This window comes from Thunnus maccoyii, chromosome 9 (genome assembly GCF_910596095.1).
Source record: "Thunnus maccoyii chromosome 9, fThuMac1.1, whole genome shotgun sequence".
NCBI classification, from domain to species: domain Eukaryota; kingdom Metazoa; phylum Chordata; class Actinopteri; order Scombriformes; family Scombridae; genus Thunnus; species Thunnus maccoyii.
The window spans coordinates 34,216,231-34,241,581 of NC_056541.1; the positions used below are offsets into that span (position 1 = coordinate 34,216,231).

Consider the following 25,351-nt stretch of genomic DNA (forward strand, 5'->3'; position numbering starts at 1 on the left):
GAATGAGGCCAACTGTCACATTTGAAATGTGTCTAGAGATATTATATACCCTCTAAACATCTTAGATTGTTTCATTTATTTAACAGGTGGAGGATAAAATCAAGTGGATATCTGACACATTTACAGTCTTTTTAGCATCTTTGTGTTTCCTCGGACAGTGTTTCCCTGTTGAGCTGCAGGTGGAAGTATAGTAACAAAAAGAGGAACTTTGGCACTAAAAAGACTGTAACGTTGAAAGATATCTACTTGATTTGACTCATTTGGACGCTGAAGCTTCATATTAGCTTCAGATAAACTTTTAATACATTTTAGCACAGAAGGAGGACTGTGGATTTTATTTTGTAAGGTCATTATGAAGGGATCTTCTAATGGTCAGTATGAACAGGAGGAATGATTACAGCAAGAAAAACAGCTTTAATGTTCATTTGGGCTCCTGACTGTTGGTTTAAGACACACTTGAATACTTGTGAAGTGGTCCTTTAAAACTGTGTGAAATGCTGAGTATATGACTTACAAGGGTCATTTTTCTGCATGACAAGTACTTCCTGTAGCCGTCTTTCAGTACATTTTGTTGATTTTCATATTCAAAGTGTGTTTCAGTACATTTTGTTGATTTTCATATTCAAAGTGTCCTGTAGTAATCCCACATACTTCTATTATAACTTCCACTCAGAGCTGAATCCTTCCATCATTAGTGTGTAGTATTGGGTGATCCGGTGCTTGTGGGATTGGTGATAAAGCGGCTCTCGGATTGGCTGCTAGTTAGACTCCGCCCAGCCGATATACGACGTCATCCCCGCGAGGCGCCGTCGTCACACCTGTGGTTAACTTTGGGACTAGACTACGGAGAAGCTCGTCAAAACATTCAGCCGGATAAGTTTTGGAATGAACCGAATGAAGAGTGGAAACTTTACACCTTTACTGAAACATGATCATCTTTAATGAAGTAAGTGTCTGTTTTTATTTCTCTTTAAACGGCTGCTTTCACTCTCACACTGTTGGTGGTAACTAATTACATTATTAAAATAGTTATGTGTCGCTGTGAAGATAGTTATCTGTCAGTCAGTCGCTGTGTCCTCTCTAAACTAGTTTAAAGCAGAATATGGATGATTGGCTGTTTGGACTTTACTGCTTTGTTTCCTCGCTGAATGTCACGTTGACTTGTTAAAGTCTTTCTCTCACACTCAGCTCAGGTGTGAAATTCCTCGTGGGCTTCAAAAAGTCACAGTCAGTGAAACTGTTTCTGTGGTTGAACATTAAAGGAAAAATAACCTTGTAGTCATCCAGCCTTCACACCGTGTGTCTTCCTGCTGTGTTACCGGGAACCTCCGATTAAACATGTGTTAATTAAAGGTGCTCTTACAGGTTAGCACATGTACATTAAACTCCAGGGAAATACTTTATGAACTATTACTAATCTCTCTTGAATTCGGCTCAGAGATGTTCTGCTAAACTGCTTCATTGACTGAATATTTCAGCTTTTACAGCTTGTCAATCACTTTTCCGTTCATTGATTATCGGTCAGCGGAAGCGACGCAAACACTTTGGAAAGTTGGAATTTTATCGAAGTTCATCTTTTTAATTTTTGTTGCCGATTTGAAACATGACTCTTAAAGAACTATAATCTGTCTTTATGTATGATGAAGTTTCTTCTGTTTTAATGCGTCATTGAGTGTTTTTCATGTGTGACTTGTGAGAAACTGAGCACACGAGATTTATTATTAAACAGTTTAATAACTTTGTATTGTAACGATGAAGGCACAGGAAGTGGAATGCTTGTGAGTTGTGTGTTCGTGTGAGTGCGTGCGCGTGCGTGCGTGTGCATGATGCACACGCGCTTGTAGGGAAATGCCTGTGCATGTGATCTTGTGAAGGTAGGGCAGGAGGTGGATAAACTCAGGAAATGAAATCTGCTCGAACCTTATTTGGGTATTCCGTCATCCAACCTGGCCAGGTACTGACTGTATTTAAATACAGTATATATGAATGAGTCTGTAGCTCTTCTTTCCATTTAAAGTCTGTTGTATGTTTAAAAAGTCTTCCTCACATCATGGTAGTGTTGTCCTGGACGTCTCCTCCATCAGGCTGCTCTGTGGAGGAAGTTTGAGGCATGTCTGTACTGATCTCATTCTCCAGTCTCATCCACCTGATCTCAGCTGCCTTCTATTGGTCGACACAGTCTTATGAAGTGTTGCATCATCTTAATCATTTCCCCATAAAAGTTGACTCATATTTTTCTTGAATGTTTGGAGTATTGGAGCCTTTAGATAAGTATTCCTATGTAAACAAGTCATTTCCTGTGAGGGGGAATTTTGACTGTCGTCAAAGAGCTAAACTATCAAATGATTGAAAGACAGTCGGAGGGAAATTCATCCTGTTACATGAATAATAATGTGTAAAAAATAATCATTTTAAATAGTGTTGGTCGCCTTTCTCATTTCTCAACTAACTAAATCAAATTATGAGGAAATAATTTATTTATGTTGAAAAAAAGCAAAAAGGAAACAAAAATAAATTGTTAGAGCTGCAACTAATAATTATTTTCATTATTGATGAATCTTCTGATAACTTTCTCAGTTAATTGATTGTTTAATCTATAAAATGTTGTAAAATGGTGAAAAATGTCCAACATCCAGAAGCCAAATATACGTAACAGAGAAAAGCTGCAGCTAATGATTATTTTTATTATCATTTAGTCGATTTATCATTTGATTAGCCTGTAAAATGTCAAATATTTTATTAATGTCTGAGTCAATCAGCAGATAGGGTTAGGGTTAGTAGTTACTAGTTTTACAGTTGGAACAGTTCGTTTTTGCCGTTTTTGCTTAAAAAGTTACTAAAATTCTTCACCGATTATTAAAATGGTTCCTGATTAATTTTCTGTGGATGAATCGATTTTTCCTTTCAGCTCTGATCAAAATAGTTTTCAATGAATTTTCCGATAATCCACTAATCAATTAATGATTTCAGCTCTACAAATGATCATTAAAACTGGTTCTACCACAAAAAAGTCAGCAAACTATTACTAAATAATTAGATTTTATCGTCTCAACTGCTGTCATTTCTTTTTTTTTTCCAAGGTTTTGGTTGTATCGTTCTTGCTCTTCACACCCACATGGGCGTTTCCGCCGTCTGGTGTCGAGTTGGGAGGCAGCAGGAGACGGCGAGATGTAACCTGCAGAGACAACGTAGAGCACCCGTCCAACAACATCTGCTGTAAAAACTGTCCAGCTGGTGAGCCACATGCAGCCACACTGGAGTCAGTCTTCAGAGACTGAAGTTCTGTCACCAGCGCGAATCAGAAATCCATCAACACAGATATGAAACATATTGAGCTTCACTGTGATTATTGGTTATTGATAGGTGACGTTACAGGTTCAGGTGAATGTTGAAGGCTCAGTTAAGTCGGTGCATAAAGACATTTTGGTTTTTTTTCTCAGGTAAATATGTGAAATCGCCGTGCACCAGAGCGGGGGAGATGGGGGAGTGTGAGGAATGCGTCTTTGGGACATACATTGAGCACTCCAGCGGACTGGAGCGGTGTTTCAAGTGCACGCTGTGTCGCCCAGGTAATTCTGCTTGATGGCTTTTCACTATCAACTGGAAGGACTGGGAGAAAAGTCGATATTCAACCATTTCAAAGTGCTCGGAGCAGAAACTCTGACTTAACAGAGTCTTTTTCATGTTTCTTTCTCAGATCAGGAGGTTGTAAGGCCGTGTACTTCCACCCAGGACACTGAATGTCAGTGCAAAGCGGGGAGATTCTGTGCCCCCGACCAAGCGTGTGAGGTGTGCAAGACGTGTTCACGGTGAGTGTAGGAAAACCAGAGATCACACCTGACGCTTGCTTCATTCAAGTGAGTGATGGGAGAATAAAGCTTTTATCAAAACTGTTTCTCAGTTGGATGTTTGTTCAGAAGAAAACTTCACTCGTTTTAAGTCCTCATGCTTTCAATTCATCTTTTCATCTGCCTCCACTCTAGATGTAAAAAAGATGAAGTGATAGTGAGGAACTGCACCACTACCACCAACACAGAGTGCAAGAAGATCCAGTCCCCGTCTGCCTCTACCTCAGGTACGGTACACAATCAGTGGAAGAAAAGTAGAGAGACAAAACTTAATGATGACAGTATATGGATCTGTTCTTATCATTGTTTTTGTAAACATGATTACCAATAAACAAATTAAACATATATGTTCTGCTCTGTGCTAGCTACTGAAAAGCATTTTGTGCATTTTTATAACTGTATATATAAAGTTATTATGTCACATATTGTGATATTTGTAACTTCAGAGTGATGTTGTGTAATTGATTCATCTCATTTACACCCACATGATTCAAATCTGCAACAAAAGAAAGGAAATTTATAGTAAACATGCTCCATAGCTGTAAGACTGTATATTTGTTCAAATGGTCATATTATGACCATATTCTGATATATGAAGTTACCGTGATATGGTGCTAATTCTTGTCAATTGTTTCTTTGTTTCAATCAGTAAATGCTGCATTGATCGGGACGTTCCTATTGGTTGCTTTTTGTTGCTTAATTGTGGCAATATTTTGGTATCGGAAGAGACGCAGACCAACAGGTGAGTGAAGTTTTTTTTCACACACATAAACATATATATATTTAAAATCCACATCTTGAAGAATGAGGGGAAACTGCTGTTCCCTTTCAACATTTTAGGTTAAAAATCATCATTTTAAGATTCATGTATCTTTTAAGAACAGTTGCTGTAGTTGAACTTCTGCTCACAGGCACAATCAACAGATACACTGTTGAACCAACATCAACAGGTGCAGTCAGGAAATTATAACACACAATAAAACACCACACATTTTCATTTCTGACAACTAAAACGTGGTGCAGCATGGAGATGAAGAAATGTATTTCTGTCATCTTGAGGCCTTTAAATCAAATGATATTCTTGTCAAGTGCAGAGTCTAAAGACACTGGGCTAACTGTACATCTGTAAATCTCAGGAGACAATCAAACACTTCCTGTAAATATGAACTGGTAATGAAACAGTCTCATGTTGCTTCTATATGACCCACATAAGCAAACAAGATCATCAGTGAGAAAATCGGCTGTTTCTGTAGAATTATTCTAAATGACCAGAAGAGTCTGTGTTCACATTACATGTATCCTTGTAGCATGAGGGAGAACAAAGACGTTGCTAGAATCATTTCATAACGTTAAAATTAAAGTTCGACTTGCTGTCGGCTTATTACTCATTTTAAAAAAGACGAGCGAGCAACAGAGAGAGAGCAGCAGTGGTCGAGTGAGCTAGAGAGTGAATGAAGAGAGTGAGTGGTGGTGTAGCAAGAACAAAGGAATGAATCTGATAAATAAAATGTTATGTTCTCTATAGTGATATCATCTTTATCACTTAAATACTTTGCCTCACCATCGTCATATTACAACTATTAATCTTACAGCCACAGATATGAACTCATCACTATGTATCCTGCAAACAGCTGTTTAAAAAAGAAAAATAGTATTAAAAATAAGTAACATCTTTCTTTCACTTGCTTCTAAAATGAGAGTTGGTTGTAGTCACTTTAAAGCTAGTCAGAGATGATAAATATCTTGTTTGGTTCTCTGTAAAACGAAACTGAAGGTAAAATAAAAGTGGATTTACATCAGGCAGGAAACGTCACTCACCTCTGTTAGTTAGAGGGAACAGCGAGCAGTACAACGACACTCCAACACCTACAAACCATCACATTCATATCACACTAAACTAAGAAAAGCAGCAAATTGTCACTATTGAGAATCTGGAACAAAGGAATAGTTGGCATATTTTCTTAAATTCATTTTTATTAATTAATTAATTAACTTAAATTACAATCAATTTTAAACAGACTTAATCAACCAGCTGATTAATCGACTAGTTGTTTCAGCTCTTAAGTTTTAAAAACGATGCACATGTTGAGGAACATTACAACAGGCTTCACTTCAGTGATAGAAGCACACACACCAGCTACAAAACACTGGCTAACAGGACTAGCGTGGTTTAGCTAATAAACAACCATGGACAGGTGGGACTTTCCCTTTCTGAATGTGTGATTAGACCAGCAAGACTGTCACAGGGTGTGTATAGGAAACATGTTAATGGTTCAGGATGAAAACTGATGAACAGTTTTGTCTTTGATATAAATAGGCTGCGCTCCACACAGCTTTGCCAACATGCTGCATGTTTTTATATCACAGTACAGCTGGAGAAACCTGCTGAACTGGACTGCAGACGGCAGGTGTGACGTTGATCACACAGCAGATGATGTGTGAACACTTACAGGCCTACATACTCAACTATGTCTGTACACGTGTATGTAATAATTATTCTGTTCAAACCTTGGAAAGCATGTTAAAATAACTTTCCGTTTGGATTCAGCCGTGCTGTCGGTAAACTCCACCCAATCCAGCACAGACTGGCACCGTGTGGGTCAGCTGTTGGAACTCTGTGGCCAGAGAGAGCAGTGCAGCAGCAGTTTTCTCTTTTATTGGTTATTCAGTGTGGATTTACACATTCAAGTAAATTCAAGTTACACTTGAGTGCTGTCAAATAGCTGCTTGTGGACTCTCTAAAGTTGCGTAATCCTCTCTTCATATCCTGTCTTCAGACTCTCAGAGTAACCGACCTGACGGGCTGAAAGCTGGAGAGGTGAGTCGCGTTACTTGTAGTATTTTTAGTATTACAGTAAGATGAATTAAAACAAGTGCAGAGCAGTAGAATAAGCTGATTCCAGTTTCCTCACATGTTATGGATGAATACAGCAGCCTATACCTGATGTAGATTGTGAAAATAAAGGTGTTTTTAAAATGTCTTCAGCATTACTCTGAGGAGAGGAGGAACGGACAGACCCGCAGGCTTAGCTTCCCCAATCTGCTCTCACCCCGGCAACCGGTGAGATCCAAATCCTCAGCCTCTATTGAGGATGAGCGTAAAGAGTTGTTTGAAAGCCTCAGCAGCTCTGCCAGTAACTCCCAGCAGAGTATAACCATCCAGCACTCCTCTGCCTTCCCCGCATCACCCCCCCGCGCCAGCCCCATGGTCCCCTGGAAGTCCAACGAGAGGGTGAGAGCAACAGCTCATCTCCACCCGCACCTCCTTCCTCGCTTCCATCCATGCTTCTTTCCTTCTCTGTCTTCTGCTTCTGCTGCATGCTTCTGCTGCATGCTTCTGCTGCATGCTTCTGCTGCAGGCTTCTGCTGCATGCTTCTGCTGCAGGCTTCTGCTGCATGCTTCTGCTGCATGCTTCTGCTGCATGCTTCTGCTGCATGCTTCTGCTGCAGGCTTCTGCTGCATGCTTCTGCTGCAGGCTTCTGCTGCATGCTTCTGCTGCAGGCTTCTGCTGCATGCTTCTGCTGCATGCTTCTGCTGCAGGCTTCTGCTGCATGCTTCTGCTGCAGGCTTCTGCTGCATGCTTCTGCTGCATGCTTCTGCTGCAGGCTTCTGCTGCATGCTTCTGCTGCATGCTTCGCTGTGTTAACTGCAGACACCCTTTGCTCTCTGGTTACGCTGGTCTGACCGTCACCTTCCTCCAGTTTCCCACTTTGGACCTTTATGTGACAAAGTGAATGAATCTATGTTCAACAAAGCTGCGATATCATTCACACGCTACACTAAACTCTGCTTCTGTCTAACTCAAACCTGTTGTGATATCATCTTTCTAAAGTAAAATTTTTCACGGCCCTGTTGCACAAAATCAGTGTTTGTAGTTATTGACCAAAGCCAGTGACTCACTGAAGATGAACTGTACCAGCGACGTCACAGTCTGTACAGTCTGAAATCTCCCACTGAGTTGTGTTACTCACTGGACATTAGATGAAAGAATCTAGATTGTGAAACATCTGTGTTTTGCAGGCTCCTGTAACTGTGTTGTTGGGAAACAAAGTCAATGAGTCACATGTTCACTGTTGCAGGTGTTAAAGATTAACATCAATAGAGAATGTTGCTTGTTATCTTTTGCTCACATTTTTCTGAAATACATCTTTGCATTTTGAGAAATCTTCCTGGAGCGACTGGCTGATCAGCGGGGAGCATGTGGGTTGTGGACATGCCAAGTAATTGAATTAGAGGTGTGTTGTACTCACCAGGGGTTACACTTCTCCTCTGGATATTAATGATTGTTTCTCTCTTTTTGTCATTTAGGATGATGAGCAGTTTCCTGAGCTGGTTCCTGTGAACGGTAAAGTATTTTCATTTTCATTCCTTCTCTCATGTAGACACACGTGCATCAGTGTGACAGCCTCTTGTTAAAAACAACAGTAGATAAAGCTTCAGTTTTTCATGATGGTACACACACTCTCGAGTGAGGTCAGGATGCTTGAATGAATGTCTTTATCTTTGTTTTGCAGGCGAAGAGTCTCTGCGGAGATGTTTTGAATATTTTGAAGAATTAGACGTCGACTACCACAAGAGATTCTTCCGTCACCTCGGGATTGTCGATAATGTGATCAAAAGCAAAGAGCACCTTTCCTTCGAAGACAGGATGCATGAAGTGCTGAATATTTGGGTGGAAAAAATGGGCAGAGATGCCAGCTTGAATGACCTGCTGAAAGCTTTGCTTGTTTTCAATCAAAGGCGAACAGCCGAGAATATCAAGCAGAAGGCTATTGATTATGGTCATTACAGATGTGAGAATGAATTTTGTGAACCATTTTCAGGAATTGTGTAGTCACATGAATACCACTTATGTTGTCAGGTACTTGTTTCAGAATGCTTACGCACCGTCTAATAATAGTTGCTGTAAGAACGGACAAAGCTGCCGCTCATAGTGGCCTTTTAGCATAATAGTAAATCTGTTCTGCTGGAGGAATAAAACAAGTTTTTGTAAAAGAGGCCACATGATCTATGTTGGTCTCATGAATATCACTTATGGTGTCAGAAAGCTTACACGCCATCCAGTACTGCTTGGAGTGTCATTGAGCAAACCTGCCAGTCATAGTGATGCTGTGGCGTGAGTAGTTAATCTACCGAGCCCAGAAAAAAAAAAAAAAAACCGCTGTATCACCGCTGTATCAGTGCATGTTGCTGCACTGTGCAGCTCTGATGGGGAGATGCAGCATCCTGCTGTGTTAAATCTGGCTTCATTACATGCAGCTAGACGACACGCAGCAAAATGATAACTTGAATTTTTATCCTGTTATCTGACTGAAAGAAATGTATTTTCCTGCAGCTCTATTTTTAGTGTTGAGAGGGAAATATTAAAAACAAAGAGTATTCATTGTCTTGTGTAGTTGACAGAGACTATGTTATATTCACCTAAATGAGCTCGAGACAGACTGATTGTTTCACATAATAACTGTGATGTTCATCAGACGATGTGCTTGGTTTTATTTATTTAAACTCTGTCATCAGGAATGAATGTCTTCATGCTTGCACTGACTGAGCAACACAACATGTGAAACTAAATGTCAAGAGGTCAATGGGATAATTCAAAGGTACAGGAAGTGAATGTATTTAAATACATCATGCTCTCTGCCTGACTGTATTGTAAACTTCTCAGAGTGTTTTGGGCATGTTCCAGGTGAGCTCGCACCTCAAAGCACCTGATCAACATGGAATCATTTGTTCTTGTCTCCTGTCTGTGTTTTGCTTCTGGTCATTGTTACACTTCTGTCATAATCATGATCATAGTAACATTTTGGAGGTTTACAAAAACAAAATAGATACAGTTTAATGCATTTCAGCGTTACATTTCATCAGATTCCATTTGAACTTGGACAGAGGGGAAGAGTGTATTCATGTCCTCTCTCTCCTCCGTCTCGTGATGGTTATGTCAGATACAGATGTGTTTGGCTGTCAGTGTCTGTCTGCCTCATAGATAGATTCACTGTCATGTTACGTCGAACCTGCTCTCATGTTCTGTTGACAGTTTTCTGTGTTGTATATCTGTCACTGTCTTTCTTTTTTTCCCTCTTAATTATTTGAACCTGCAGAGCAGAACTAATTCGTTAATAAGTTATTCAAGGATTTTTAAATCCACTCACAAATATGTTTTCTTATTGTTCCTTCACTAAGATGTTTGAGCTTCACTAGAAGGCTGTTTTCATTCATTTGCTGAAGGAAGAACCGACTTTTCATCTTGTGTCCAGTTGTTTAATATTTGTATATTTGGGAATAGGAAGATGTCATTTTGAGTTTTCAGTCAGTTAAATTGGACTTTTTAGTTGAAAAACACAAATTATTCAAAGCAGATATTTTTATATCCTGAATCATACCTGGAGATGATCTTCAAAGTGTGATTAAAAGCTAAAGTGTCCTGGAACATGAAATGTGAAGATTGTCTGATAAATGGCAAATTTCAATGAACTTGAATGTGTCAAAGAAGAACATTAATAAATTTCCTCCTTTGTCTTATTTTGCTTTCCTTTTTTTGTTGAGTTACTCACACATGGTACGTCAGGAAATATCCAGAAATGTGGGGAAGTGATGGTGCTGGGCGCTGACGGGAGCTTTTATAATGTGTTTAATGTGTTTATAACGGGCTGCACCATGTTGTCAGCTGTTTCAGATGTTGGTCTACAACATTTGTAGTGCTCACTTCAGTGCAACTGTGCAAAGTAGGAGAAGAACTACACTACGCGCTGCACTACCAGGATAACATCAAAGTTATTGTCAATGTATTTTATGTGGTTACTCATGTGGTTACCCTGTAAATCAGCGGCCTTCACTTCCACTGAGAATATAACGGTAATTTGCAAGATGAGTAATGATGAAACCAAAAAAATGTGACCTTTTTGGTAGCAGGTATATAACTGACAAACAGGAATCAAATGTGATAAATCAAAACAGGAGTACAAATACAAAGACTTACAAGTTGAGTTCACTCTCGACCCTGTGAAGATGATCATCTGCTGGTAATTATATGTGATATGATGTCATTTACAGGACATGTTTTTCATTGCTGTAGTTTCACTGTGAGTCTCAACTTGCCTCACGGTGACCACAGTGCCCTTTACCAGCAGGACTGTAGTACAGTAGGCTATAAGATCACTACAGAGCAACGCAGGCAGTGCTCAGAACAAAAGTACTGTGCATCTTTGGCCCTGACAGCAGCTGCTACATGTTGTGTCAGTGACTCAGCCGGGGACATGTAGCGTCCTGCTGAGCTCAAAGACATCAGCGCTTCTAGTTGCTCACTAAGCTTGATGGGTGGATGCTTCTTTCTGGAGAGTTTGAGTTCATCCCAGAGGTGTTGTGAGGGGTCATTAACGTCATTTTATCTTAATGTTTCACACAGCGTACGTCTCTTATCTCTCATTGCTCCTGTAGTTGTAGTTGAACTGACACATAGGTTCTTATATACACACATTAATGAGTCATTTCCTCTCATGTGCCAATCATTCCTGCAGTTTCCTTCATTCCTCATTCAGCAGGTTGAGCAGAACGCTGCACTGGCTGTTCATTCACTTTTATGACAAGTGTCTTTTTCTTATATTACCATGATTATGAAATGCTGATGGGATTACCGTGTCTGTCGGTTCAGATACTAGCCCTACGGTGTGTAGACTCAGAGCCTGAGCATTTGATAGAGGTGTCACAGAAAACATTCGGTTAAATGATACCTCTGCTGTAATAAATCAGCTTTCTGACTCTCATGCATCAAACGAACGCTCGCTGAGAACAATATTAAACATTCTGTCGCGGCCGTCTAGTGTACCAGCCAAATTACCACTCAGGAAAGGTGATTTGAAGGAACGTATCTATTAAATATGTGACAGCTCGGCTGCTCAGTGGCCGTACACTTGAAATACAAACATGTTTTACTTTGAAAATTGAAATCAGTCTGCGCTGTGTAAGAGCTCTGCCTGTGACATAAAGTAGAAAGTCAATCTGTATCAAAAGAAAATCTATTGATATACGGTGCATACCATCATCCAGTATGAATGTTATTGGATGGTAGGTAATGCAAGTTTGAAACAGTTCCCCTGCATGACTTCTTAAAGTTCCCCTCCACTCAAAAATGTGTTTTTCTTTTGCCTTTACTTGGATGTTTAAGCGTCACTGTGCAGAATGATGTACGTACAGAGTTTGTTTTCACAGTCAGCTGCTGGAGGAGGAAAGTTTCTCTGTGCTCACCTGAAATCTGAGTTTCAATGGTTTACCTGCGACATCACAGCTGGAAGCCAGTTGGTCCAGCACACAACTCACACAAGTGTGATGTGGACACTTGAAGCCTACAGAGCACAAACACTGAGAAGTGAACAATAAGGGATAAGGAGGAGATGCAGTTTTAAGAATTTTTAACTAGGTGGTTGAACTTTGTGGTTGTGGAAAAACCACATCAGACGCAAAATTATTATTCAGTCTTTCTGTCGTTTCTGGAGGGGAAAAGTAAAAAAAGTCCATCACCACAGTGAAGGAGAACACACAACTCTACAAGTTCTGTTCACACTGTGCGGTTGCGAAATCAAAATTGAAACACAGCAAGAAGGAAACCATCCAGCAAACCACATCTAAGAAATCGCACTCTTCAAACATTTCATTCAAATTTCAAACAGATGCTATTAAAGCCAAATGCAATTTCAAAACATACAGTAGATTCTTTATACCTTTACTTGACATTGGTTCAAAACCACTGCAGTGTGACTCATGGTACTGGAATGTAGTGCAGCTGCGGATGATGATGATTCCAAGTTGCTCAACAAAATTCCTGCACTTAAGTTGGAATTATGCCTCTGCGGGCTGCATGTGCTGCAGGTGAATGTGCACAGAGGTTGCTAGGAGACGCTCCAGTGTCTGTTTCTCTTGTGCTTGTATGTTGTGCATTTGTTTTTGTCTCCGTTTGGGACCAGCCTTCCAACAGGAATTGAAACAATTTGCTTGACATGTTGGTCCGCACAAAGAGTCATTGAGATTCTCAAGCATACAAGCTCCTCTGCAAGCCTAAACTTAACATCTATAGCCACAGTTCTATGGGGGATTAAAGATAATTATTAATTATTAAAATCAATTGAAATGATTAATGAGAATCAATAATAAGGGGGCACCACCCTGGAGTCAGGGGAAAAATAGCCAATCTATTGATTCAGTCTCATAAAATTCACTAAGATATCAATTTGGAACTCTGATTAATAATTAACATAATAAGGACTCTGGGAACTTGAGTTTCTTAAGGACTCCCTTTGTTTCTTGTTGAAACGTGGTCAGCCTGTGAGACCCAACACTGGTATGCTGACAAGTTTATCTTGGTAATGTTTCAGAGGTTACCATTTTAGTCTGCATGCTAATATTTGCTGTAACGCAAATAAGCACTAAATACAAAGTAATTCTGATGCCTACAGGAATATCATTAGTTTTCCAGGTATTTGGTTGTGAACTGATTAAAATTCCTCCTGTGGGGAACATGAATATCTGCACCAAAGTTAATGGCAAGACATGTCCAGACATTTCACTCCAAACCAAGAATGTCAACATAATGTTGGCATGAAATGAAAAGTCAGCAAAGTTATTAGATTACAACATCTGTGAACCATGAAAGTCTGCACCAGGTTTCATTGTGGCAATCAAATATTTGTAGATATTCACTCTGGAGGTGGCAGAACGACTCAAAGCCACGCTGCTAGCATGCCACGCCGCTAGCATGGCTAAAAACACCCTCATCACTGCATTTTATACAACACTCCATTTGAAAACCTGATAATCAAGTCGTCATCACTGCTTGTAACAACACAGAACAAAAGTTTAATCTTCTACACTCTGGATAACTACTTTCTGAGCCTGCAATATGGTGGTGTAAAATATTATGTGCAAAAGCAACTGAATAACACAAATGTCATTTCTGTGTCTCTCTATCAGCTTCCCTCATTGGTAAAGTCAGCTCTAACACCAAACACTGACCTCTACTAGTGACCTCTGCTGTGATATACGCCCAGAGACAAAGAGTCCAATAAATGGAGCAACCTATTTAATCACATTTTAATTTTATCAGCACAGTCAATGGTGCACATCAGTCTGGTGGGTGGACCAGAGGACCTGCTAAAATGTTGAGGTTTAATATTGCTGACAGTTTGACTGACATGTGACAGCTTAACAATCAAAGATTAAAATCTGAGTTTTTATGAAGTTTTTAAGAACTGTGGAGTTTTGAGTGAGTCGGGCTAGCTAACGTTAGCAGCTTTCTTTCCAGCCTGTCTGCCATGATGTATTAGCTGGTTTTATTCCATTTCTTAGAAGGATCCCTGACTAACTCTCACACACGGTCTCAGACTTTTGGACGCCGCTGTGTATCCAACTTTTAAGTATCTATAGTATATATTTTGTAATATGTTCTTTCAGAACTGTATATTTGAAATAAAACAACCATGAAGTCAAGATGATCCGTGTTGCTCTTTATATACAACCCCAAAGAGACACATTCATAAAAACTGACAACATTTTTGCACATTTTAACTCATACAAATTGTACTGTTTGCTTCAGCTTATGTGGTAAAGATTTATAATATAATTTGGTGTAAAGTTGTAGTTTTTAACACTGGAATGCTGAATTGCATGCTTTGCAGTAACATTGCAGCAGTGAGTAGAGGTTTTGATGACACTGGTTCACTAATTTTCTTCCCTTTTGGACCCGTGTGTTCCAGTGAATACACTACAAGACCCAAAGGAGGTTTTACTGGCCTTCTAAAAGTGATTTAATGTCCTTTGAAATTAAACCATAAGTCCAATGTGATTAAGGGGCCAGTTAATGGGGTGGACATAATATTAGGAGGAATTTTCAATATAATGCATTGTACATTGTATAACTGTATCTACCAATCAGTGATGTTCCCAATAGGCTATAAGATTTTAGGCTGTCCTTTTAACATGTCCCTGGAGGTGTATGAAAAAAAACAGCACATACAGGTTAGTATATTACATACAGGCTGTTTTTGTCTAATGTCAAACATTCTAGTGCTGTCAGCACATAAAAGATATTTTTCTTAGGAGTTGGAGGAGACTGAAACAGAACTAAAAGCAGAGTGAATATTGAACTTAAAATTCATCAGGTGGATAGAAACACAACTTGAAATGAATGGTAACGTTGCACTGTGTCTGCTGGATTTGTTACTAGCAATAAGCAACTTTCACCATATCAACATATAAGGTGATAATATGATATGTTATGTTCACAGGTTGTTATGCTCTGCCCAAGAAAAAATCAACTGAAACAGCTTTAAAATCTGATTTCAGTATGAATCTGACGTTGACTCTGTGTATCAGCCTGCACCCTTTTCACTTCTTTTGCATCTTTTCCCCCTATTTTACCAAGTTGACTGCAGTTTCCTGTGATTATTGGTAAGATCCCAAGAAGCCCAGCTGCCACTCCAGAGAATTCATCCCCATTCTGTGATAACAGCTCCGTTGGCTCTCTACAGCTGCCAATGACTTCATGGATCAGAAGGCAGAGACCCAAAACCTCTAGTGGGTGTGATCGGGAACCAAAAGGCCTCTGGGATCACATTGACATCCAGTGGTGATATTACTATTGGTTTCCTTTGAAGAAACACTTTGACCTCGTTTCCCACTGCCACAACACAGCTTCTATAATACAGCAGCATTCAATTAACCGTTGTACCTATGTTCATGCAAGAATAATAAATTAGATTTCCTCCAAAACCTATCTTACACAATTCCCCTCACATCCATGTAAATACTGTTCCGAAGGATGCTGGGTACTTCTTATGTGCAATTCCGAGTGAATAGGGCCTGATTTCAATGATGATCACTCCATTCAGGCCAAGTAAGAAGAAGATAAAACAGTTTGTCAATCTTCATACCGAGAGCTCTGTTAATCAGAGTCGAGAAGGGAATAAAAAGGCATTCAATCTTACTCTTTTGGCCCTCTGCAGCATTAGCAGAGCTATAGGACTCAAAGGACAGCAGAAGTGAAATGTAACTCTGAAATATGAAGCTACAGGGGAGAGTATAAAATATACCACCTACTTTGCTGGAAATTAGAGATTTGCCCTGTCCCTTAATCTGAATTTGCGATACTGATGTAAAACTCTGCGGAGAATAAATTGTAAAAGGTAGAAAAGGTCACTGTGACAGAATTCAGGATGACTTTCTCAGTATACGGGGGGTAATTTCTTATTCACAAAGTCAGCCTTCTATTCACTGCCAACAGAGAGGCTCCATGCTGTAGATCAGTATGACATCACAGATTTGAGTCTTGACTCTTCATTTGCTGCAGGACAGAATCGTTCATTCCACTTATCCCTTTGCATAATAACCCAAATGTCAGTTTCAGTGGGATTCGCAGTGGGGATCGTGTTTCCTGCACTTAGTCTGTGACGACGGTGACCTGACCCGACCCGACCCGCTGCACAGTCTTACCATCGGTCTGCTGGCGTGCATACTGCATATGTAAATTACAAAAAGAGATCTCAGTATGAGTCATCACGTCTAAGCTCAGTCATAACAGGAAATGGAAGAATTTCAGAATTCACCTATTTGCAATAGCTCTGCACTAAACATTCATGTATATAGGAATTAAAACTTAAAGACAGTTTCCATTTACATACTGTTCACTTTCAGTCTCTTCACAATAGCCTATGGAGCGGCTCATTTTTGACCAAGCCCAAGCATCCTCTCATAGGTGGTCTACATACCTGCAAATAAATACCCTATTTGTCATTAATAAATAGCTAATTAACCCTTAAAGGACGAGCTCACAATTGTTCAAGTCAGTCTTAAACAACAGTCAGGAGACCAAATAAACAGTGAAACATGTGTTTCTTGCTGTAATCATTCCTCCTGTTCATACTGACCATTAGAAGATCCCTTCATAATGACCTTACAATGGAAGTGATGGAGGACAAAATCCACAGTCCTCCTTCTGTGCTAAAATGTTTATCTGAAGCTAATATGAAGCTTCAGCATCCAAATGAGTCAAATCAAGTAGATATCTTTCAACGTTACAGTCTTTTTAGTGCCAAAGTCCCTCTTTTTGTTACTATACTTCCACCTGCAGCTCAACAGGGAAACACTGTCTGAGGAAACACAAAGAGGGAATTTGATGCTAAAAAGACTGTAAATGTGTCAGATATCCACTTGATATGACTAACTCAGACTGCTGAAGCTGAATAGAAGCTTCAGATAAAATGACTGTGTGGACACACTGAGGATTTTGGTCTCCATCACTTCCATTGAAAACACATTTGAAGGGGATCTTTTAATAGTCAGTATGAACAGGAGGAATGAGATACAATGAGAAAAACCTCTTTCACTGTTCATATGGACACCTGACTGCTGTTTTAAGACACACTTGAAAAATTGTGAACCTATCCTTTAATTAGAGAGCAGGGAAAATGTATCCTTCAGGTTTTACACCACTTGTTTATGAAATCTACAGCCATGCTAGCGGCATGCTAGAGGCTGTAACAGCTTTCAGCTAAATGCTAACATCTCTGTACTAACATGCTCACAATGGCAATGCTAACATGCTGCATTGTTAATGTTTACCATGGACACCATCGCATGCTAATGAATGGTTGTTGAGATATTTTCCAAAAACAAAAGCTAAAATTTGGACCTGCTGGCAGCACTAGATGCTACATAACATACACACACACTATAAGTTTTATTTGCACACATGACAGATGCATATGCATATGTATTTCCCAGCTTGCAGCTAACTGTGCTTGTTTTGCTGTTGGGTTTTGTTGAGTATCTCTGTATCTTTCTCTATGATGATGCCTATACATAGTTTTACTCTTTCATTGTTGTTGTTACTTGAAAGCCCAAAGGTCTAGAGCCGCCTGCCTGGGTTCTAGTGACAGTGTCATGGTCCTCCTTGAATTCTGCCCCCATGTCTCCATGAAAAAAAAGATTATTCTTGATAACAACCTAAAATTCTTCTCAATAAATAGCCTGCAGGTCATTTGACCCAAAACAGCTTCTGTATGAAAATCTAAAATTGTTTCAATTGTTACGTATTTTGGGTTACTTTAGGAAAAGTCATCAAATTCCAGGGTGAAAGACTGTCACTGAGGGTCTTTTTCCTGATTTCAAATATCAGAATATGTCTAATTTGATCCAAAACATATGTAAGGTTTAAAAGTATTTTCATCACTTTTTTTTTTATTAGTTTTTTTGGATTTTCAAAACTTCTATGAGCTGTTAGAAAAGCTGTCCAAAGACTTGACATCACCTCAAATCGAGTTCTGGCTTCATAAACCACCAAGGGAGAAGCCACCATGTCCTTCTTGACACAAAGTCCAAGAAGGAGCAAAGGAAATATAGCACATAAACTCAGACGTCCCTCAACAAAAGCCTGGAGCTGTCTCACTGTGTCACACAGCCAACTCTGCCCTCTCTACCCAAGCATCCTCATCCTCAACACTCTGAGGCCGCTCACACTGAGGGCGGACTGGGAGAAGCATCTGAAAACATCACTTTAAGGAGTCTGTCAGAGAATCTGAGAGACTTTGATAACACAGGGCAGGGACATGCACCCACTGACAGCTTGATTCTTGTCTGTTTTAGAGAACAGCGCTGGAGGACAGGGGCTCATGCCCTCTGTTGGGGAGATTTACTGATGTATCTTCCATCAGATGAAGTCCTCGCCACAAGCAAATGCAGAGGACATATGATTCAGAGAAAGCTTTTAATAATGTAAGTATCCCCGACAAACAATGAATGATTCAACCTGGTTATGTATTTGTGGTTGAAACTAGACTGTGGTTGATAAAAGCAGTGAAGCATCTGTGTTTCAAACACTTCTTTGCAGTGAAATCCGGTTATTTTTTTGGAAAATATACATCATCTTTACTTCCCTTACTCAGGACTTTGTCTTCAGCTAATGCAAGCTGAAGAAAGCTTACACCATCTGCTGCATCTGCAGTTGCTGAGTAAAATGACACACAGCTGACAACAGAGCAATTTGAGACAAGCATATGTGCAGCACAGACCTGGGACGACGGTGTGTGTGTGCATTATTTTGTATGACTGTGAAGTAGTGTGAACACTAGTGAATGTCCACTCTTGAACAGCAAACAACAGAATCTACCCTGCATGCAAAGTGGTCCCATGATATTCTGTGAGGTGATAAATGCAAAGACTGAAAACTTCTTTTGGCTGGAATGTTTTTCATGAGCAGAACTAATGATACTAAAAAACTTTAAAGTGTATCTCTAATATTACTCAAGCAGAAAGATGCCCATGAGCCTAGTTATTAGATTTTTTCAAATACATTTTTTATGCACGACTTACAATATAATTCCTTTAAAAATGAATAAATGGTCCATTTGGGAGTGGTAAGTTTTAATAGAAGTTTTAATAGAAGTGCCATACTGTTTTTCATATTCCCAATAATCACACTAAAGTGTAATTATCAACCTCTAAAATACACCAAGTGAATATTAACAGTTATATTCTGTAAAATATTATGGTGAATAATTCTGTACATCGACATGACCTTAGTTCAAAGTTGGATGACCAGCTGTGTGAAGCAGGCAACTGGCCCTTCAGGGGGCCAGAAGGCTCCAGGTGGCAATTAGATTTGTGATTGATTGCAAATTTGTTTGGTAGTACATGATGCACAACTACTACAACATAATACTAACTGAAATAATGGGGGGCCTTAATGTTACATGTTGCATTTTTACATAATCTTGAGGGCCCTTCTTGTTGAGGGGCCCTGAGTTACAGTAAAATCTAGTTTTAAGAACTTAATTATTTATTACATGGAGCATTTTGCTAAACAAATTTGAGCTTAATCAGATTGCCATAAACGTATTACTGACTAAAACAGACACGAAGCACAGACAGTAGGAGAAACAGGGGGTCAGTAGGGGCCCTGAGCATGTTGTGCTCCTCAGAGGGTTAATCTGGCCCTGGCTGAGTTCATATCATATCTGAGCCAATCAGCATTTGGTAAATTATTTCAGACAAGAAACAATGGAAAGGGGAGCAAAGTCTTATTGAATGATAAGACTTTGCATGTTCATGTTTTCTTTAGATGTTAGTTATTTTGCATTATAATACTTGCATTATATAATAATGTTCGGTAAATGATAGTATTATAGTATTAATCCATTGCTAAACACACTAGTATTTTATTTTTCATTCTGAGGCTACAGTACAACTCTTTCTCACTTGACCAAAGAAAAAAAAGAAATAAAGAAATCCACCAAAAACAATATGTTTGTAACAGCCTAGAGTGTTTTCTAAAAAGCTGCCGTTTATGACTAAAAACTCTTCAACATATGCGTTTATGGCTTGAACTTTTTAGAAGTCACAGAGCAGCATGTGAGGTCACTCGGATGCATGGAACAGACTGCTTACTATACAGTGGAGCAAATAAGATAGTGACTAATACTGCCTCCAGGTGGAGCTGAAAGACAACAGATCTGTACGGGTCAGCTATCCTGCAGCTGCAGCCGCTTCCCTTCCTACATATATACAGTCTGTCATCATACAGCCTGCGAGGCAAAGCAGTTCTCTGAGTCACTCCATCAGTATTCATATGTTTATACAACCCCAGACTTGTTTACTGGCTAAATAGCTAGTTTATAGCTTTATTGTTGTATTATTTCATTATTTCTCTTGTTTTATTGTTTGTTTTAATATTTCACTTGCTTAGATTCTATTTTCATTTTCCCTGTGCAGTCTTTTGAGTGCGGCGTATTTCTCCACGTTGATCAATAAAGTTTTATCATCTGGTTTTTATCGTGGAGTGTTCAGAGCTCCAGAAGAACTGTAAGTTATAGCATCAAATTATATAGCTCATAACATTGAATAATACAATTAAATTGTAGAATAATAGAATCATGCATAGATAGTGTTGATTATGCACGATGTGGTGCTGCGGGAGACGCCGACAAAGAAAACCACATTTCCCACAATGCCTCGCGCTGTCAATAAGGAAATGGGTTAGGTAAATATCTCTTCCTGAAATAGAGGTGTTTTACCTGTAAACGCAGCGTTTGTTCTCTACGTTTGATCATTTTCTCTCTATTAGTAGATGCGGAGTGTTTGTTATGAGGTAAATGACCTCGTTAAACGCGTGAAATATTGAGACTCAGGCTTTTATGTTCGATACTTTTACAAGACTTCGTTCGAAAAATGTAAATTAAAAGAAAAGTTGACTTGCTAGGAGAGAAGAGACGCACCTTCCGCAAGATAAATTAAGATATTTAAGGAAACTATAACTGACACTCTTTAATTCGGCCTATTTAACATGATTTCAATGTAAATTACCAAGTAGTCGTTTAAGTTGAAATAGTTTATTGCGTTCACGTTGTGTCGAATTGAATGTGTACCTTTCCTATTGACTGATGTATTAATGACATTGCCACATTCTTCCTGTGGCATTAACTGGTTTATTTTATCACATGTTGGAAAAGCAAGAAGTGAGTTCTTCCTCCACTTTAATCTGTACAAAATTATTATGTTTTTATGGTTGTTTGCATAGGACAAAAAAGTGATGCTGGTTGCCTCAAATTACTCAACACCAGAAAGCACTAAAGTGTTCCACTCCTACTTTCTATCTTATTTATAGGCAGCAGATGCAGCCGGTTATTGGCCCTTCATCTTCCAGCTGTTCCTCTACCTCTGACAGCTTCCTCCTCAGCCACCTCAATACGGCCGAATGTGGAAGTGAAACTTCAGCAGAACAAGAGAAACACGAAGTGAGAGAAAAATAACACAATGAGCATCAGACAAAGATTGACCAGGGTAGACTGAGTTCAGGCAATAAAACACCTGCATGATGTGGAGTTCAGTTGTGTAGAATAGGAAGTGTTGTCAGTGTAACAGCAGCTGTTGGAGAGGTAAGGCACGCCACACCGGAGCACATTTCTAATCTAATATCCAGTTTATAGCAAAACGTTGACTTGGTTGTGATGCTGGAAGTAAATGTGGAAGTGAAAGATTAAAATCTTTTTGTTGAACAAGTTAGGATTTTTTGTAAGTTAATGTTCATATGCTTGATTCTAGTATTCATTTAGTTTAGTTTCATTTGTTTGCTGCTGCTCTTATTACAGTTTACAGAGAGAGAGCAGCAAACACTGATGTGGAAGTTAAAACAGGGCTGAGTTGGGTTGAAAAGTGAACGTTTTGAGACATCAAGCTCACATTTAGCCATTGTTAGTTAGGATCTGCCTCACATTGAATAATGACCATGGAAATACAGCTGGAACAATATGTATGTTAATCTTTACATTAGACACCATGCAAATGAGCAGATCAGTGCTTACTGGGACCTTCCAGCAGCATGATGCCCTGTCAACCCTCAGTCTACAGGTCTCTCCAGGATGAGGTCCATTGTGAGCTTCTACATATGCTACGTGCTGTGCCTGGGCCTGGGCCTGGCCTGCGTGGTGTGTGTATGTTTGTGGAACAGCCAGTGGCGTGGCGGCTTCGCCTGGGACGGCTCGGCCCAGCAGTTCAACTGGCACCCCGTCCTGATGGTAACAGGTCTGGTGGTGCTGTACGGCTACGGTGAGCGTCTCTTTAAATTTAGATCATACAGAGTTTCATTTCTGTTTCTCATTTCTGTTCTTCCGTCTGACAGTCAGACTATATTAAGGTAATTACACATCACAGATTTCGTAGAGACATAGTGAATAATTTGATGCATCGTTCCAGTAGAATAAATGTGAGGTAACGTACAGAGTGACTGTTTTGCTTTAAGTGCCACACCTCAATGACTGTAGTCACAGTTTTTTGGATTTAAAACAAAAAATGTGATCAAATGAAGAAGGTGTAATGTCCCTACAACAGTATATTGTAATAATGTCTGCTGTCTGTCTGTGATTGGATGCATTCATGCGAACACTGTCATTCAATAGATTGTAGGAACTAAACACTTCCCCTAAACTCCACCAGTAATATTTTAAGCTTACACAAATGGGTCAAGCTTAATGTTTGACCTATTTGTGTAATGCAGTGTATCACAGTGAATGTGACACACATGGTGTAAAAAGTTAAGAAATATGTGAAAAGTTGAGATTGAGGCTGCAGTGATAATCAAGTATCTCAGTGTAACACGTACCGCTCAAACAACATGTCATTAAGTTCCAGGTGTCAGAGCATTGGGATTCTCATATTGTATTTATATATGAGACCATGAAACCAATACAAACCCCACGTAACATTTTCCATACATGCCATGACATCATAATAAGAGCTTTTGGAGTTTTGTTGAACTCAGTTAGACTTTGTATTTATTGTGCTTTCCCACCTGGGGGTCAACAAGGGGTCGCAAGATGCATCTAAGATGATTTCAGAGTAGAGTTATTAAGTTTCCTGGCTGGTTAAACTCTACTGTTCAGTGGACCGGTGACTTCATGACTCTTCTTTACTTGTGCTACTGTTACATTACATTGTAGCTTTATCCTGATAATACCACTTACAAAGATGACATTGTCACGCTTTAATGCATCAGCAGTGATATAGACAGCATGTGTGATCTGTAAATACACACCATATCAATACATCATTTATTAATTTGTATTGTGTGTGTCTCCCTGCAGGAGCTGTGTTGTACCGCGTCCCGCTGACCTGGGGTCAGAATAAACTTCCCTGGAAGCTGCTGCACGCTGCTCTGATGCTCCTCGCCTTCATACTGTCAGTGCTGGGACTTTGCGCTGTGTTTGACTTCCACAATGCCAAAAACACTCCCAACCTCTACTCCTTACACAGCTGGATCGGACTCGCCACTACAGCTCTCTTCGCCATACAGGTACAACTTTAAATGCAGAAACACAATCATTTTATTTGTCGATGCATTTCTTCATGGCATTTATTCTGGGGCCTTTGTGTTCACTGTCCAACCAGTGGGTGGTAGGAATGGCTGGCTTCCTCCTCCCTTGGTCGCCTATATCACTGCGTAAACTCCTGAAACCCATCCATGTGTGGATGGGAGGCAGCATACTGTTACTCAGCATCGCTGCCTGCATCTCTGGCATCAACGAGAAGCTCTTCTTTGTTCTGTGAGTACCATCTGTGTTACTTTTATGAATTCTTTAATTAAAAAATGCATAATCCCCCTATAAAATCCTGATTTGTTTTTCCCATAGGAAAGGAAATGCCAGTGGAACTCAGCCGTATGCTAAACTTCCATCTGAGGCTTTGTTAGCAAATTCATTAGGAGTTTTGATTGTAGCCTTTGGCTTGATTGTCCTGAAGATTTTGTCGAACCATAAATGGCAGAGACCGGACTCTCGGCCTGAAGATACGGCTTACGCGGTGAGAATATCAGTGCAGTTGATATGTAATTAAAGAGATTAGAGGATTTATTTTAATTAAAGTGTTTCATAATAACCCCCTAAAATAATCCTTATCTACTCTCTTCCTCAGCCTTTGTTTCAAGAAGAAAATGAATGAAGGAAATTTCAGAACTGCTCACTGCATCAAACCCGTCCATGAAAAACCAGTTCAACCATCACAGATCACCAGTGGCTTAAAGATTGAAATGTTCTACCCTGAATGTAAAAGCAGCTATCTGTGTGCGTTTGGAATGTAAATATTTATTTGAGATTATATTTAAGATTGGTCTTTTGCTGAATAAGAATAGAAATGTGTTTAATCAAAGCAGTGTACCTGAAGTTCTCCCATGATGCATTGGAGCTTTTACTTAATGCACTAAAACTGTACCTGAGGCAAATATTAAGGTTTTATATTAAAGATTTTGACATTGCTACTGCATTTAGTGTTTGCTCAGAAAAATATTTCTATTCTCTGAAAACTGAGAATAAGACTTTAATGTGGCAAAACTCTGCTTTCACTTCATTTAAATATTAGTTCCAGAATGATACAACTTGTGAAGTTCAAATAGTTTTTGACTGGTAAAAGTGCTGTTTAATGTGGATTCTTTTACTTAGATGTGCCCAGAGCTTTCAATCATGTCCCATGGCCTTTCTTCTTTGGTCATGTGATAACTCTTGTATGTTATCCCATGCTAGTGAAGTTTTCGGCTTAGGTCTTATGGTGACACCTGAGCAAGTTCCATTTGCTGAAGAAGGCAACTGAAAGCTCCAGAAAAACCTAAATACAGCTTGAAACTTGTATTGTAGAATGTTTTAGCACAGTTCAATCTTTCCAAGGTAAAGAATAAATCTCCAAGCTAGATGTTGTCATTTCATATTATGGGTTTAATGCCTGGCTAAGATATATGACTGAAACATTGCTTTTTCAATTAAATGAATGCAGACAGTGTGGAGGAATCACTCCTTTAGATTATTTTTGTGGCATCATGAATCACTATTAAAATGTAGTAAATGACTTATTTGCCTTTTTGAGTATGCAAATGCACCATAATGTGAAACCACATTGTGTTATCCCTCATGAATCTGTATTCTACACATCAACCTGTGTAGAGAGAACAGCTGCCAAAAAAAATATGCTCTTGCTATGA

At 39.4% G+C, this 25,351-nt stretch overlaps 2 protein-coding genes across 7 annotated transcripts; both read left to right on the forward strand.

Annotated features, from left to right (window-relative positions):
* The first annotated feature begins 762 nt into the window (after positions 1 to 762).
* hdr (hematopoietic death receptor) lies at positions 763 to 10,368 on the forward strand. Its single transcript, XM_042422383.1, has 10 exons — positions 763 to 946; positions 3,081 to 3,234; positions 3,441 to 3,569; positions 3,698 to 3,809; positions 3,984 to 4,075; positions 4,498 to 4,590; positions 6,626 to 6,666; positions 6,835 to 7,080; positions 8,158 to 8,194; positions 8,364 to 10,368. Exons 1-10 carry the CDS (start codon positions 929 to 931, stop codon positions 8,681 to 8,683), a joined length of 1,242 nt encoding a protein of 413 aa, XP_042278317.1. The 5' UTR covers positions 763 to 928; the 3' UTR covers positions 8,684 to 10,368.
* A 10,406-nt stretch (positions 10,369 to 20,774) lies between these two features.
* Positions 20,775 to 25,152, forward strand: LOC121903936 (lysosomal membrane ascorbate-dependent ferrireductase CYB561A3). 6 transcript variants are annotated; one of them, XM_042421368.1, is made up of 8 exons: positions 20,853 to 20,869; positions 21,339 to 21,344; positions 21,494 to 21,623; positions 22,230 to 22,434; positions 23,469 to 23,677; positions 23,773 to 23,927; positions 24,015 to 24,183; positions 24,295 to 25,152. In XM_042421368.1, the coding sequence occupies exons 3-8, from the start codon at positions 21,501 to 21,503 to the stop codon at positions 24,319 to 24,321; spliced, it is 888 nt and encodes a 295-aa protein (XP_042277302.1). In that variant the 5' UTR covers positions 20,853 to 20,869; positions 21,339 to 21,344; positions 21,494 to 21,500; the 3' UTR covers positions 24,322 to 25,152. The 6 variants fall into 6 exon arrangements, with proteins under 6 accessions (XP_042277298.1, XP_042277302.1, XP_042277299.1 ...); XM_042421365.1 differs by lacking the exon at positions 20,853 to 20,869 and adding an exon at positions 20,876 to 20,977 and having other exon boundaries at positions 21,343 to 21,344; XM_042421366.1 differs by lacking the exon at positions 20,853 to 20,869 and adding an exon at positions 20,895 to 20,977.
* Positions 25,153 to 25,351: the final 199 nt, after the last annotated feature.